General features: G+C 49.9%; 1 protein-coding gene across 5 annotated transcripts in view; it reads right to left on the reverse strand.

The window, feature by feature from the left end:
- The window catches only part of GALNT10 (polypeptide N-acetylgalactosaminyltransferase 10), a 308767-nt gene continuing 294733 nt past the window's right edge, over positions 268-14301 (reverse strand). For 4 of the 5 annotated variants that reach the window (XM_021076943.1, XM_021076946.1, XM_021076945.1 and 1 more), the window contains 4 exons: positions 11598-11819; positions 7376-7492; positions 4675-4824; positions 2526-4146 (listed from right to left, as the gene is read on the reverse strand). In XM_021076943.1, coding sequence (XP_020932602.1) covers positions 3988-4146; positions 4675-4824; positions 7376-7492; positions 11598-11819 — 648 coding nt within the window. In that variant the 3' untranslated portion in view covers positions 2526-3987. Of the gene's footprint in view, positions 4147-4674; positions 4825-7375; positions 7493-11597; positions 11820-14301 lie in introns of all 5 variants that reach the window. The other variant, XM_021076942.1, reaches the window with a different exon arrangement.

Below are 14301 nucleotides of genomic sequence, written 5' to 3' on the forward strand. Positions count from 1 at the left end.
CACAGAGGCATCCCTGGCTATCCTACCTCATGTCAGTCTCCACCCCAGTCTCTAAAATAACTTGTTTTATATCCTTCATAGCACTGTTCACATCTGAAATCATCGTGGTTAGTGGTTTTAGGTCTGCCCTCCTCTCAGGAATGGCGGCTGTCGGGAATTTATTCAGACCCAGCAAAGGATGCCGGGTGAAGAGGAGGTGCCCGACGAACCCCCAGGGAGTGATGGCATGGAGAACGGCGCAGGACAAGGAATTAGCCAGAGACCACGTTAGAGAAAAGTCTGGAGATTTACTCAACGACAGTCATAATCATAGTTGTACATGGGGAGTCAGGTCTTCACAAAGGCTCACTTTTTCAGGCAGGAGATGAGAGGCTGGCCGACTCCAGCTTCCTGTGAGGAACCCCAGATTTGACGTCTTAAACATTCCCTGCCTGGAATCCCTTTGAGATGTACCTTTAAGCCCATAACAGACCAAGAACCCGACCCTGTTGGCTGGAACGGTGGAATCAAAGCCATTTTGGGAGCGGATGTTAAGAGGAGCTTATCGCTTGGAATGTAGGTCCCACTCCCACCCGAGAGATGACCGCAGGCCTTGGCTCCAGATCAAGTTTGAACTAAAGCATCACTTGGATTTTCACACAAAAAAAGCATCAACTGAAAGCAGAAATGAATTCCAGAACAGAACTCACTCTGCGCCCCCCTCTCACACTTAGACATCTTCAGAAAACTTAATTAAAAATGCGCTGTCTTCTAAGCATTATAAAAGATTGCCCAATCTGTACAAACGAGGGGTCCTTGAAGCAAGGAGTCCAGAGTCCTCAGTACTGTAAAGTGCTTGGCCATCCTTTTGAAACTTTCATCAGAGTCTAGAAAAATGGAGATGCGCAGAAAGAAACATGGAACCGTCTTCGAGGATATCACCTCTTCCTTAAGGAGGAAAAGAAACTCAACAGGCAGGAGGTCAGAAAAGCGAACACAAGGTGGACTTGGGGAATCCGAATGTTACATCTCCGACAAGAATGCTCTTTCTCCCCCAGTTCTAAGCTCGCATTCCCCATCAGATCGCTTCCACGGATGTGCTCCCTTCTGCCTCTGAGCTATTTCTCCCACAACTGGGGAGTGGGTGGTTCCTGGATTCTTTTAAAAGGTGAAGGCCCCAACTGGAGGCACCGGGTGGAATAGCTTTTCACATTCGGGCCTGCACACTTAACAAGTGTACTTACGGCAAAGATGCTCTTTGCATTCTGAAGTGTTGGCGGGGTTCCCCTTTGGAAAGGCTGTGGGTGAGCCACACAGGGATCATACTTCCTGGCCACACCCTGTCTGGTGACCTCATGCTCAGGAGAAGGGCTTTGGAGGGAAAGGGGGCCACAGGGTCACCTGTTACGTGACTGACGCACCTCCACAGGTTCCTGGAGACAGGTGGTTTTCCAAAATGAAGACAAAGCAATGCGTGGTGAGGATGTGCCCTCAGCTGGTCAGTGAAGGAATGAGCTTCTCTGGTCCTTCCCTGATGACAGGCTACGTGGTGTCTCTGCACCTGCGGATGTGGGCTCAGCAGTTACAGATGCCAGAGTGCTCAAGGACCCGCCCATTCCTTGGTGGGGGTGCAAAAGCAGACCCAGGATAACCCGAGGAGGAAAGGAGGGCTGCTGAGGACGGCCTGCTGCCGCTCCTGCTTCCCACACGCATCCCGGTCTCTTGGAGAACGCGGTCCCCTGCCTGGAGTGGGACAATCTGGAAACATAGCCAGTGCTCCACATTCCACCTGGGGGCTGGGATGTCAAACAGGGCCCTCTCCCAGGGGCTGCTCAGGCCCTTGTTGGCCCTGGATTAAATGAGCCATCCAGTTGTCCTTTAATTTGGGGCGTTACACGCACTAAATTAAATGGAGTAACTTCTGGCCTCTGCCTCTTGGGGGGCACTACTGTCTCAGATCCTGCTTTAGGCCCAAGGTCTCCTGCTTGAAATTAGACTTTAAGGAACACGCACTCACCCAACAGGAACTGCACACTCCACCCAAAGTGCTTCCCCCCCCGCCCCCGCCCCTTTATTTTGTCTAGCAAGGCACTAGGAAATGATTCAAGTTTAGGGATTGGCTGTACATTTGCATTTTTTCTTTTTAAAAGGCACAGTTTTTAATGATGCTGCATTGCCCTCTGATGATGAACCCTAACACAACTCTCCCAGGCTGCAACACTCTTGTTATCCTAAATTCTGGAAGAGGCCTCATCTTCTGACTCTGTCTTACAGAGGCCACTTCTGAAGGTAGAGTTCCCACTTGGAAAAGATACTAGGGATGGATAGGCAAGCTTTGCGAGCACAGGGCCATCTCTCCTGTGGACAGGTGGCCAGAGCAGGGCTTGTGCCGAGGCAGAAATGGAAGTGATGTTTTGCCGGCTCCGCTCCCAGATTTATGTCTCAAGTTATTTCACTGGTAAATGACCCAATCAAGAGGCTCAGCTCTAATGGGAATACTGAGTTCAAGGACTTCCTGGGCTATAGCTGGCGGAAGCCATGCACCATAGACTGTGACTTCCATTTCTGAATCAGTGGCTGGCAGGCTGGTTACAGAAACGCTTCCTATTAGTTTGGGAGTCCTCTGGGAGTCTGACACATAATTAACAAAGTGAAAGGTAAACACAAAGGACCAACAAGGAGCTGGGTGCACCTCTATTCGTGGGACACTGGGGCCTGTTCTCCACTGCAGCTGTAACCGTGGTGGGAGGTGGCAGAGCTCCCTCTGGGCTGAGGACTGTGTCACACTGAAGCCCCTGGTAAGAGCTGATGGACACGGGTCCCCCCTCCTCCAACACCACCAAGCCTGGATTTCACAGACTGTCTCTAGGCTGGGGGATGCCTTTATGCACTATAGGAATCCGTATCAGATGCTAGAATGCCAGCATCCTATGTGGCATTCTAATTTGTGGTCAAATGACAGAGTTCCTTAAAAATTCTAGAGCTCCCTGCGAGAACCAGACCCATGATGAGTCAGAAGCTGGGCATCCTGTCCATGTCCACCCCGGGGGCCTCTGGACTTTGTGAGATGAGCACCTCACACCTCTGTTCCTCTCTTGAGGTGGAGAGAGAGGGGGCGGGGGAGAGGGGGAGAGGGAGAGAGGGAGAGAGACAGAGAGATGGAAGCACTGATGAGGGAGATTCAGCCAGAATTTCTAGTCTGGAGTTTATCTACTAGGCTGTGCCACAGGCCCAAACACAGCCCTGAAAACCTGTGGGCGGGGCTGTCCCTGTGCCTGGAGAGCACTAACGCGGGAGCTTCAAGTACCCCGGGAGCAAGGGGAGACATCGGTATGTCCGTGGCAGCAAAGGAATGACTTGCAGCCCCCTTTCCAAACCCAGGCCTGGCAGTTGGTCAGTGTTCAGTACTGAACACCCAGAAGCCCCAATATGGCCTCTGACTGCATCTCCTGCGGCTGTGACAGAGAACAGACGCTGGGCAGTAATCACAGTTACCCCAAGCCAGGCAAAAACTAAAACCATCAGCCCCGAGAAAGACGTCTTCCTTTCTGGTGTAGATGAAGGGTGCCAGCGCTAAGAGCTGCCCCCCTGCAGACAGAACTGCCTCTCTTCTGACAGGGCCGACACGTCCCAGCCACCTGAGGCTGGGCAGCCCCGGAGGAGGACTCGTTTGGGGTTGCCCTGGCATTCTTCCTGCAAAGTGTCCCAAGGGAACGTGGTGACCATGCTGAAAAGGCTGTCCTGGATTTCCGTGGTGCCATCAGGGCTGGAGCAGGCTCTGCTCAGGTGGAGCCTCTGGTGGGGTCTGCTGTCCATCCCATCGCCACCCAGGGCCTGCAGGATCAGGCGGACAGCTGGCCCAGCCGCAAGAGCCCTCTCTGCCCTAACCTGGGTGGCCAGCACCTTTTACGTGACGGGGCTTGCAGAAGCTCTGCCCCCCTTGGGAGGTGGAGGCTGTGGTGAGCGCCAGAGAGGACCCTGCCAGGCCCGCCACGGGAACGTGAGAGCTCAGCTGCTGTTGAATTTTTCCAAGACTGTTGAGTTGATGTGTTCAAACAGCCACTGCTGGGTGGGAGAGGAGGGGTTGCAGGTGTTCATGAAGATCCTGTGGTCACTTTCACTGCAGTCCATGCAGCTGCCGCTGACGGGGTGGTACATGGTCTGGTCCTGAAAAACAGGGAGGCTGTTGGCTGTCCAGCACTGGGGAGGTGAAAAATAGCAGCAGTAACAGCAACGTGGGGCAGGTGGGGGTGGGGGCCGGGGAGGCCTGTGATCCTGTTGGGCTCTCCTCCTGAGCACACAGGGGACACGGCCCGCCTCCCTTGCCAGATGCCTGGGCTGTGCCTGCTGGGATGTGCGCAGCAGCATGTATGCCACTTCCCAGCCTGGACCCTCATCACTGCCCGTGTCCTGTCAAATTTCATTGGTTCTCATGGTGGTTACTGCTTGTTTGTTCTTAAGATGCTCTCGGTTAGCAACATTTAAGAGTCTAGAGATTTCATATAAAAAGCTGGATTTCCGGCTTGTCTTGAATGACTGGGGAGTCGGGCATAGTAGGTTCGTGGAACAAATGCATGAGTGAGAGGGCTCTGGGGAGAAGGAGTGAGGTACCTCACTGCCTTTTTTTTAATCAGGCAGACTCCCTGTCCCCCCTGCACTCTTCTCTCCCCCCCCGCACCCCCGATCCTGTCTTACTTTGCGGTACTTCCACAGCTGGTTGCCCTTCATGCTGTGGCAGTCGTAGAGAGTGACGGGGCTGGTGTGGGAGATGGCGTCAAAGCAGAACTTCTTGGTGTGCTGGGGGTCCCCAGGCCGGATGTCTTCCCTCCAGGTGAAGGTGAAGACCTGGGCACACAGGGTCATCATGATGGGGACAGCAAAGTTAGGGGACTCTTCTTGTTACTATGGAAATTTTTATACACAGAGGTCCAGAAGAAAACATACTGGCCACACCTGTCCCAGTGACCCAGCTCCAATGATTATCAACTGTGGTGAATCTTGTTAGAACCCTCCTCCTCCCCTCCCCCAAATTATTTGGAAGCAAATCCTGGACACCATATCATTTCGGGTGTAATTACTTCACTAAGTGCCACAATAACAATGAAAAGTTACCACAAAGTCCTCAGTGTCATCAAGTGTCCAGAGTTCAAGTGTTCTCAGACTGCCTCACACATTTCTTTTCACGGTCCGTTTGACGCAATCAGGATCCAAACCAGGTTCACATACGGTATTTGATTGGGAACCCTTTTTTTCCCCAGCAGCTTTATGGAGGAGTACTTGGCATGCTATTAAATTGCACCCATTTATTTATTTATTTAGTCTTTTTTTTAGGGCTGCCCACGTGGCACATGGAGGTTCCCTGGCTAGGGGTCGAATCGGAGCTGTAGCTGCCAGCCTCCACCACAGCCAGAGTAACTTGAGATCTGAGCTGTGTCTGTGACTTACACCACAGCCCATGGCAATACAGGATCCTTAACCCACCGAGTGGGGCCAGGGATTGAACCCGAGTTCTCATGGATCCTAGTCAGATGTGTTTCCACTGAGCTACAGTGGGAACTCCTAAATTGCACACATTTAAAGTGTATGGCTTGGCAAGTGGGGAGCTGGTTCTTTGGGACATGAGTCCACCTTGTGCCCTGGATTGGCAGCTTTCTCAATAAAACGATCTTTCCTTTTCCCTGCCCCGCCACATAAATAAAGCGTATACTTTGATATGCCTGGACATAGTTTACACCCGTGAAACCACCACCATCATCGTCAAGGTAATGAAGGGTCCTCCTGCCCCTCCCCACTCCCCAGGCCTCTAGGCAACCACTCCTCTGTCTCCCCATTAGTAGTGATTAGATCACAATTTCTAGAATTGTATATACATTCTAGAATGGTATATAAATGTACTCTTTTTTGTCTGACTTCTTTCACTCAAATCAACACAATTCATCCATGTTGTAAGAGCATTTATCAACAGTTCATTCCTGGTTATTGCTGAGCAGCATTTCACTGCATGGTACACAATTCACCTGTCTTTGGACATATGTTTGTTGGTTATTACAAACAGAGCTGCTGTGAACATCTGTGCACAAGCCATTGTATGGACATATACATAATTTTTTTTCTCCTGGATAACTCCCTCGCAGTAGGAGGGCTGGATCCCATGAGAGATCAATATATAACTTTCTAAGATGCTGCCAAACTGTTTGCTAAAGCTGTTGTGCAGTCACATTTCCACCAGCAGTGTGTGGTTCCAATTTTCCAATTCATCTACATCCCTGTCAACCCTTGGTATTGTCACTGTTTTTGTTTTTGTCTTTTTAGGGCTGCAGTTGCGGGATATGGAAGTTCCCAGGCTAGAGGTCAAACCAGAGCTATAGCTGCCAGCCTATACCACAGCCACAGCAGTGCCAGATCTGAGCCATGTCTGCAACCAACACCACAGCTCATGGCAACACTGGATCCTGAACCCACTGAGCGGGGCCAGGGATGGAACCCGCGTCCTCATGGATACTACACGGGTTCGTTACTGCTGAGCCACAAGGGGAACTCCTTGATCAGTGTTTTTTAAAAGAGATTATAATTTTAATTTCCATTTCTCTAATAACTAATGAATTTAAGCATTTTTTGATGTGTTTATTTGCCATTGATATGCCTTCTTTGCTAGAATGTCTGTACAAAGCTTTTGCCCATGTCCTCGAGCCAAGGTTCAGTGCATGCTGTACGAGGTAACTGCTTGTGGGAAGGGAGCTCAGGGAGCTAATGCAGTTTCCTGTGAGTGGCAACTGCTCCCACGTGGCTGGCTTGCACTCCTCACTCTCTGATGACATCCCTTGGGAACCAGCGCTCTCTCTCTACCTTCAGCTGGAGCTGACAGTACCCCAGGCTCCAGGGAGCAGGCATGTGACCCAGATCTGTAAGAGGGACTGTCTCATACCCTTGTCATAATCGACTAAGGAAACTCGAAGTGTGAGAGCCCCAGGGCTTCCACAGAACTCTTAGAAGGGATTTTCCACTGGGGCAGGGAGCTGGCAGCCTTTGCTGCTGGTGGTCACATCTGCCACCACATGGGAAGAAGGCCAGGATAAGAATGAAGTCAACAGAGAGGGAAGCAGAGCTGGGACCCGGGAGAGATCCTGACGACATCACCTAGACTTTGAAGTGATAAGAGCCAATGAGTCCCTCTTTCCGCTGAAGGCCGTTTGGGCTGGGTGTCTGTCATTTGTAATCAACAGTCCAGATTGACAGGTAGGGTTCCTTTCTCTAGGGTGCTCAGGAAGCTCCTGTAAGGCATCCTCTAGGCTTCCCTGTCACTCATCACTGAACTGTGGCTTCTCCCTCCCAGCCCTGACCACTGCAGGCCAGGACAGCAGAGAGCCCAGCTGTGGTTCTGCGGAGCGGCCCTTACCTGCATGTTGTTCCAGGCGGCCTCCCCACGGCCCCGGACGCAGCTCTCCAGCCTCAGCGGGGAGCCCAGGGCCCCATGCTTCGTGTCTGCACACAGTCCGGTACCCACATTGCGGATCTGGATGAGAAAGAAGCAAAGAGTGGATCGGTGAGGCACCTGGAGGTGCCCCCTGGGCCCCTGCGGGGTAAGACAAGGGAATCAAGACAGAGGATCATATAGGCTGAGCTCAGAATTTTCCCAAGAGAGCTTGGCCTGGCTTGGTGGACAGACCCGGGTCTCTCAATAAAGGAACACTTGGTCCAGAGAGCACAGCTCCATCAGAGCTTGCAGAGTCCCGGGGTCGGGGCCTGGAGATGAGAGGGTGTTAGAAAGAGGACTCACCAGCTCTTCTTCCAGAGGTTTTGATTCAAGAGGCCCTGGAATCAAATTTTACACTCATTCCAGGTGATCTAGAGACCACACCTAGAAAACCACCTTAGAAAAGGTGTATAGGCTTTGCTGTTGGGCCTTGGGCCTCTTAGGGCAGGGGAACTGGAGAATCCAGAGAAGAACGGTGGTCTGGTCTCACTGAGATGGAGGTGGTGTGGTGGGGAGAAGTGGCAGTGACGAAGGGCAGGCCACTGTGCCAGAGGCTGGTGTCATGTCGTGTAGCTCCTACTTCATAGATATCGCGCTCCTGGGTTTGACTGAGGGGTGTGGCGTGGAAGCTTCGAAAAGGTTCCACTGCAACACCCTGTGGCAGGGAGTCTGACTGTCCAGTGCTGGGCATCCACCACTGTGTCCAGAGGAGGCCATGCTCCCTGGGGCTGCTTCTGGCCAGCGCCTGAGGGAGGTGGGCCCCTTCCTGGGAGCTGCGGACTGCCGTGGCAGGTGAGCTGGCGTGCAGACCCTGCCGCCCAGCCCTCCCTCCCTCTCCAGACCCTTATCAGGGTCTGACGGCTCTCCTTGCCTCCCCAGCCTCCCCATTCAGTTTTCCTCTCAGGCATTTCCCCAGAAAGTCTCTTGCATGTCCAATCCCATCTTTGTGTCTGCCTCTCGCAGGACCTGAACTAACACAGGGTGAACACCAATCAGGAGGCAAAGAAAGGAAAAGCTTCACCAGGGAAATCAAGACAACATCTCATTTAGAAAACTCATGTTGTGATGGAATACTACTCAGCCATAAAAAAGAACAAAATAATGCCATCTGCAGCAACATGGATGGAACTAGAGACTCTCAAACTAAGTGAACTAAGTCAGAAAGAGAAAGACAAATACCATATGATATCACATCTGGAATCTAATATATGGCACAAATGAAACTTTCCACAGGAAAGAAACTCATGGACTTGGAAAACAGATTTGTGGTTGCTGAGGGGGAGAGGGAGGGAATGGGATGGACTTAGAGTTTGGGGTTAGCAGATGCAAACTGTTGCATATGGAGTGGATAAGCAATGAGATCCTGCTGTATAGCACAGGGAACTATATCTAGTCACTTGTGAGGGAACATGATGGAGGATAATATGAGAAAAAAAAATATATATGACTGTCATTTGCTGTGTAGCAGAAATTGACAGAACAATGTAAATTAACTATAATAGAAAAAATTAAAACTATGTTAAAAAAAGAAAATTCGTGTTGGAGTTGGGTGGGGCTAGGCAGACAGCTTAGTTGGGAATGGTCCCTTTAGCTCACTTGTGAATCTGAACAAGTGACAGCTGGGGTTTCTATCCGCCCAAGGCACCGCTCTCCTCCTCTGGTATTAATGCCCTGACTTTCCATGGGGCCTTGGCTCCTGGCCCACCCCAGGCATCCTTCCTACCCTGCTTCCTGTCCCTCCAGCGGCCAGAGTGATGGGTACAGGAGCCAGGAATAAGGCCTCGATCATAGCCCTTGGCTGGCTTTACTGGGAAAGAGATGCTGACTTTCCGCTGGGCTGGCCAGGCTGGGGGTTTGGCAGCCTGAAGCTCTGGGTGCATTCTTGCTACTCTCAGCATGAGGCCAACACAGAATGAAGCAACATTCAATAGGAGGAAAAGAGACTGATGCCATTGGAACCTCTAGGTCCAGGTGTTCACGGCTGAAGCCATAGCTACCCAAGAATCAATACATCCCCGTTTTCACTTTAAAATGGGCTTCTGTCTCTTACAGACCCAACGCCCACACTCCATCTCTGCGAGCCGCCATATATCCATCTCCAGGTGAGCGGGAGACCCGGGAGCCAGGTGCCAGTGCTGGAATGTCCTCCCTGAGGTACGACTGCCTGCCTCCTCCAGCTGGTCCAGCTTCGTGGGTGTGTGACATGGGGAGCAGCACAGGGCCCATCCCTTAGAGTCTGTGTTTGGTTTAAAGTTCGGCATCTTAAACTTTTTTTTTTTGGCTTTTTAGGGCCACACTCATGGCATATGGAAGTTCCCAGGCTAGGGGTTGAATTGTAGCTACAGCTACTGGCCTACACCACAGCCACAGCAATTTGGGATCTGACCTGTGTCTGCAAACTACACTGCAGCTCACAGCAACGGTGTCAGGTCCTTAACCCACTAAGCAAGGCCAGGGATCAAACCGTGTCCTCATAGATACTAGTTGGGTTTGTTACTGCTGAGCCACAACGGGAACTCCATCTTAAACTTTTCAATAATTTCATCTTTGGACATGTAGATGAAGTCTGATGGGACAATGGAACACAGGAGTGAGCAGAGGGGGAAGAGACTCTGCAAGCATCAGCCGTTCCCCTCCACCAATTCCCACAGAATGTCTCTTAAGTCTCCACAAGCACAGAGCCTGGGGTCCCACGGGGGCAGGAGTTCAGCGAGACTCAAAGCAAGTATAGACTGAGGTTGTCAGAGTTATGACTAAATGTTGGGGTGCGGGGGGCAGGCGCTGGCCTGTCCCAGAGGCTGCTCCCCCCACTGCAGCAGGAATTGGCTTCAGCTGGTGGTTCAAGCCACTGGGCCCTATTATGGTCCTTCTTTCTTGTATTACTTCCCTGGATGAGCCAAGCACTTCAGCAGCAGAAGACAGCACAGAGGGAAAGGGAAGGAAGGAGCAACCCAAGTTCCTTTTCTTTCAGCTCCTCCACACCCATCAGCAAGCCCAAGGTAGAGACTATTGGCAGGATGTGAAATAAAAACAGCTGAGTTAGTTTTGTGCAGTGTTTCCACGGTTCTGGTAAGAAATACATATGCATGGACAAGGTCTGAAACAGACTGTCCAATTTCACCAACTGTGCATCTGATTTAAATGCTCTCTTAACCTTTGTACCTGATGCTGCTGAATATAAAGATGAATGATAAAATTCATGCTAATAATTTAAACTTTTAGGAACCCTCCTGCACTGTTGGTGGGAATGTAAGCTGGTACAGCCACTATGGAGAAGTTTGGAGATACCTTAGAAATCTATACATAGAACTACCACATGACCCTACAATCCCACTCTTTGGCATATATCCAGACAAAAGTTTCCTTGAAAAAGACACATGCACCTGCATGTTCACTGCAGTACTATTCACAATAGCCAAGACATGGAAACAACCCAAATGTCCATCGACAGATGATTGGATTAGGAAGATGTGGTATATATACACAATGAAATACTACTCAGCCATCAAAAAGAACAAAATAATGCCATTTACAGCAACATGGATGGAACTAGAGACTCTCATACTGAGAGAAGTCAGAAAGACAAAGACAAATACCATATGATATCACTTATAACTGGAATCTAATATCCAGCACAAATGAACATTTCCACAGAAAAGAAAATCATGGACTTGGAGAATAGACTTGTGGCTGCCCAGGGGGATAGGGAGGGAGTGGGAGAGATCGGAGCGTGGGGTTATCGGATGCAAACTATTGCTCTTTGAATGGATTTACAATGAGATCCTGCTGTGTAGCACTGAGAACTATGTCTAGATACTTACACTGCAACAGAGCAAAGGAAGGAAAAAAAAATGTATACATGTAAGTGTACCTTGGTCCCCATGCTGCACAGTGGTAAAAACAAAATTAAAAAATTAAAAAAAATTTAAACTTTTGATTTGTCTCTAAACATTAAATAGAAAATGAATGAACAACAGCAAACACCACAACAAGGCTAAGACAGATCACCGAAAGAAAGGAAAAAGTTTTATATTTTATACCTCTACCGGCATTTCTTTCCTGGAGCCTTGGACCAGGGCTCCGCGCGCGCACGCATTTGGCACCGGGCCCCAGTTATCGGGCTGGCCCTGCCCTCCAAACTCACCTCGCCCCAGGCTGCGGCGGGGGGCTCCACCGGCGGGTAGAATTTGGGCAGGTCCCAGGCGATCTTGGTCATAAACCACTTGAAACTCTTGCAGTTAAGGGAGCTACGAAGCTTCTTCTGGGCGGCCACGTCGCCAGCGGAGAGGTGGCGGTACTCGGGCCGGCGCTGGTAGATGTGTTCTGCGTACTCGTCCATCCACACCTCCGCCACTCGCTTCAGGTTCTGCAAGCACCAGGCAGGTACAAGGGTAAGGCACTCTGACGGGCCGAGGAAGGCAGAAGGTGCAAAGGGTCCCGGAGGTTGAGGACAACCTTTTTTATTTTACGTTGCATCAAAGACCCTAGCCCCACTGTGCTTAATTTAAGCCTTCTATATTTATTATTTATGCATCTTTTAAGGACTCGACAACTTACGTCTGAATAATATACACTGCTGTGAGTTTTCTTGACCATCTGGCATCCCCTCTTTTTTCTAGAAATCACCTCCCTCCGATTTTCCTTCAGGGACCAACCCCTGCCTCATCTTTATCTCACAGGTCTGGGGGAAAGGCATCTGACCCAGCCTGGCTAACGGGAATAGACAGCCCGGGACGCAGGGATTGGTCAGCAGTGAGCATGTGACCTAAGCCAAGCCAATCAGAATAAAGAGGCATTAATGGTCTTGGAATTTTTGTTTCCATAACCAGGGGAAAGAACGGCTGGATAAGGTGCCAAGCGGAGCTGCTGGGCCTCACGGAGAGCCTATCCAAGGTTGATGTCAAGCCAGAAAGAAGCAGAGCTGAAGGTTAGAGCCAGGAACGCGTTTCTTCTTTCAGTTTCCGCATCCAGCCATGTCTGAAGCCAGAACTCCCTCAGGGCTGTCCATTTACATGAGTCAGCAAATTTCCTTTCTGCTTGACCCAATTTGAGCTGGGTTTTGTCCTATTCAACTAAGAGTGCTGCCCAAGTTGCCTGGTAAAAACGAATTATATTTTGCAACGGGAAGGTAGAATTCCCTCAGCAGCTGGAATTTTTAACAAACCTTTGACGTGTGAAGGTTGCTGCTTTTATTATGAAGCACAAAGATAGTCAATAAAAAATGACAACCACATTATTGGCAAGTAGAGGCAGCAGCAGGTGAGGAAACATCTTGTTTGTGAGTAGACTTGGGAAGAGAGGGAAACTTCTGTGTAACCGTGGTGAAAATTTCCCGCTCCGTTTACAGCATAGATCCCACCTGCTGAGAACCTCTTACTTGGAAGAGCACAACCTCAGGTTCAGGTGAGATCCTCTGCTCCCAAACATCTCCTCTAACCACCCCCCCATTTAATTTTCTAGGCTTTCTCATATTTTTTTCCTTACTGCAACCCAAAATTCCTCCTGGAGGGTAAAAGCGAGTTAGCCCTTGAGGCTATTACCAGTTACTCACACCTCAGTGTAAATGACGGCTCTAGAGGCAGAAGGTAAGGCTGCGGTTGACAAACATTTTCCATAAAGGGCCAGGCAGTAAATATTTTAGATGTTGCAGACCATGTGGTCTCAGCTCTGATGTAGCTACAAAGCAGTCCTAGACACTACGTAAGTGAGTGGGTGTGGCTGTGTTCCAGTCAAACTTTATGGACGCCAAAATGTGATTTTCTGTCCCAAAATATCACTCTTGAGTTTCTTCCCCCCTCAGCTATTTAAAAATGTAAAAACCATTCTTAGTTCATGCACCCCACCAACACAGTTTGTGGACTCCTGAGGAAGGAGGCCCACAGGAGGGAGGCCCTGGTACCAAAGCTAGAACCCTCTCACTCCTCACTTCTGCTGCCTCTGAGCTTGGGACTAGGAAGCTGTGAGATCTCCTTGACGCTGCAGAGGAGGTCAACAGTGGGTAAGAAACCAGTTCAGGAACAGTGCTATCCCTGCCAGGCCCCTGCATGGCAGAGGCTGGATTTAATTTACAACTGTGCCCAGAGGAAGCTGAAGGCCTAAATGGGCTGGCACATCTCAACACTCTCCTTTTCCCAGTCTGCCACCCAGGTCCTCTGGCTCACTGTCTGATTTGTTCAAGCCCAAGGGACCAGGAAGGACCAACCATTATGGTTTCCTCACCAGCCACAGGCAAGGATGGCCCGATGGCCAAGGAAAAGTGCTGAAATTCACCAGGTTTATTTGTAAAGGATTAAATCAAATAATATTCTACCTGATATTTAAATGACTATTTTAATGACTATTGCATTTCCAGGCCTGGGTTAATAAGCCATTTCTCCTAGATTTTGAACTTTTGTATGGTTATTGGACCAGTGTAAAGACTTTACACTTCTATTACCTCTCTCCTTGCTAAAGTCGTGGAGAGGACTCTGGGATTTTAGCGGGTTGTGTGTTCCTCTTATTCCTACTCCTAACACCTTCCTAGTTCTGGGTCTCAGTCCTGCCTGAGCCCTGCCCCCTTTCTTGTGCTCAGATCACAGAGATTTGCCCAGAATCTTGAAGAAAATCTCCAAACAAAAATCAACTCTTGTTTTGCCAAGTTTGAGTGGCTTTCTCTTGCTGCCTTTCCAAAGGCCCTTTTCCAGAGGCCAGATGAAAAGTATTTTAGCAAATTTAGTAAACAAATTAAGATTGGCTGCTTGTTCTTGAGGTGGGTAGGCTGGTGGCCAGCTCATCCCTCCTCAATTGCTACTCTATGCTGCCTGGCTGTTTGTCCTTCTGGCCCTCTCAGGGCTTTTAAAACAGCCCTC

Source organism: Sus scrofa, chromosome 16 (assembly GCF_000003025.6).
Source record: "Sus scrofa isolate TJ Tabasco breed Duroc chromosome 16, Sscrofa11.1, whole genome shotgun sequence".
Classification (NCBI taxonomy): Eukaryota; Metazoa; Chordata; class Mammalia; order Artiodactyla; family Suidae; genus Sus; species Sus scrofa.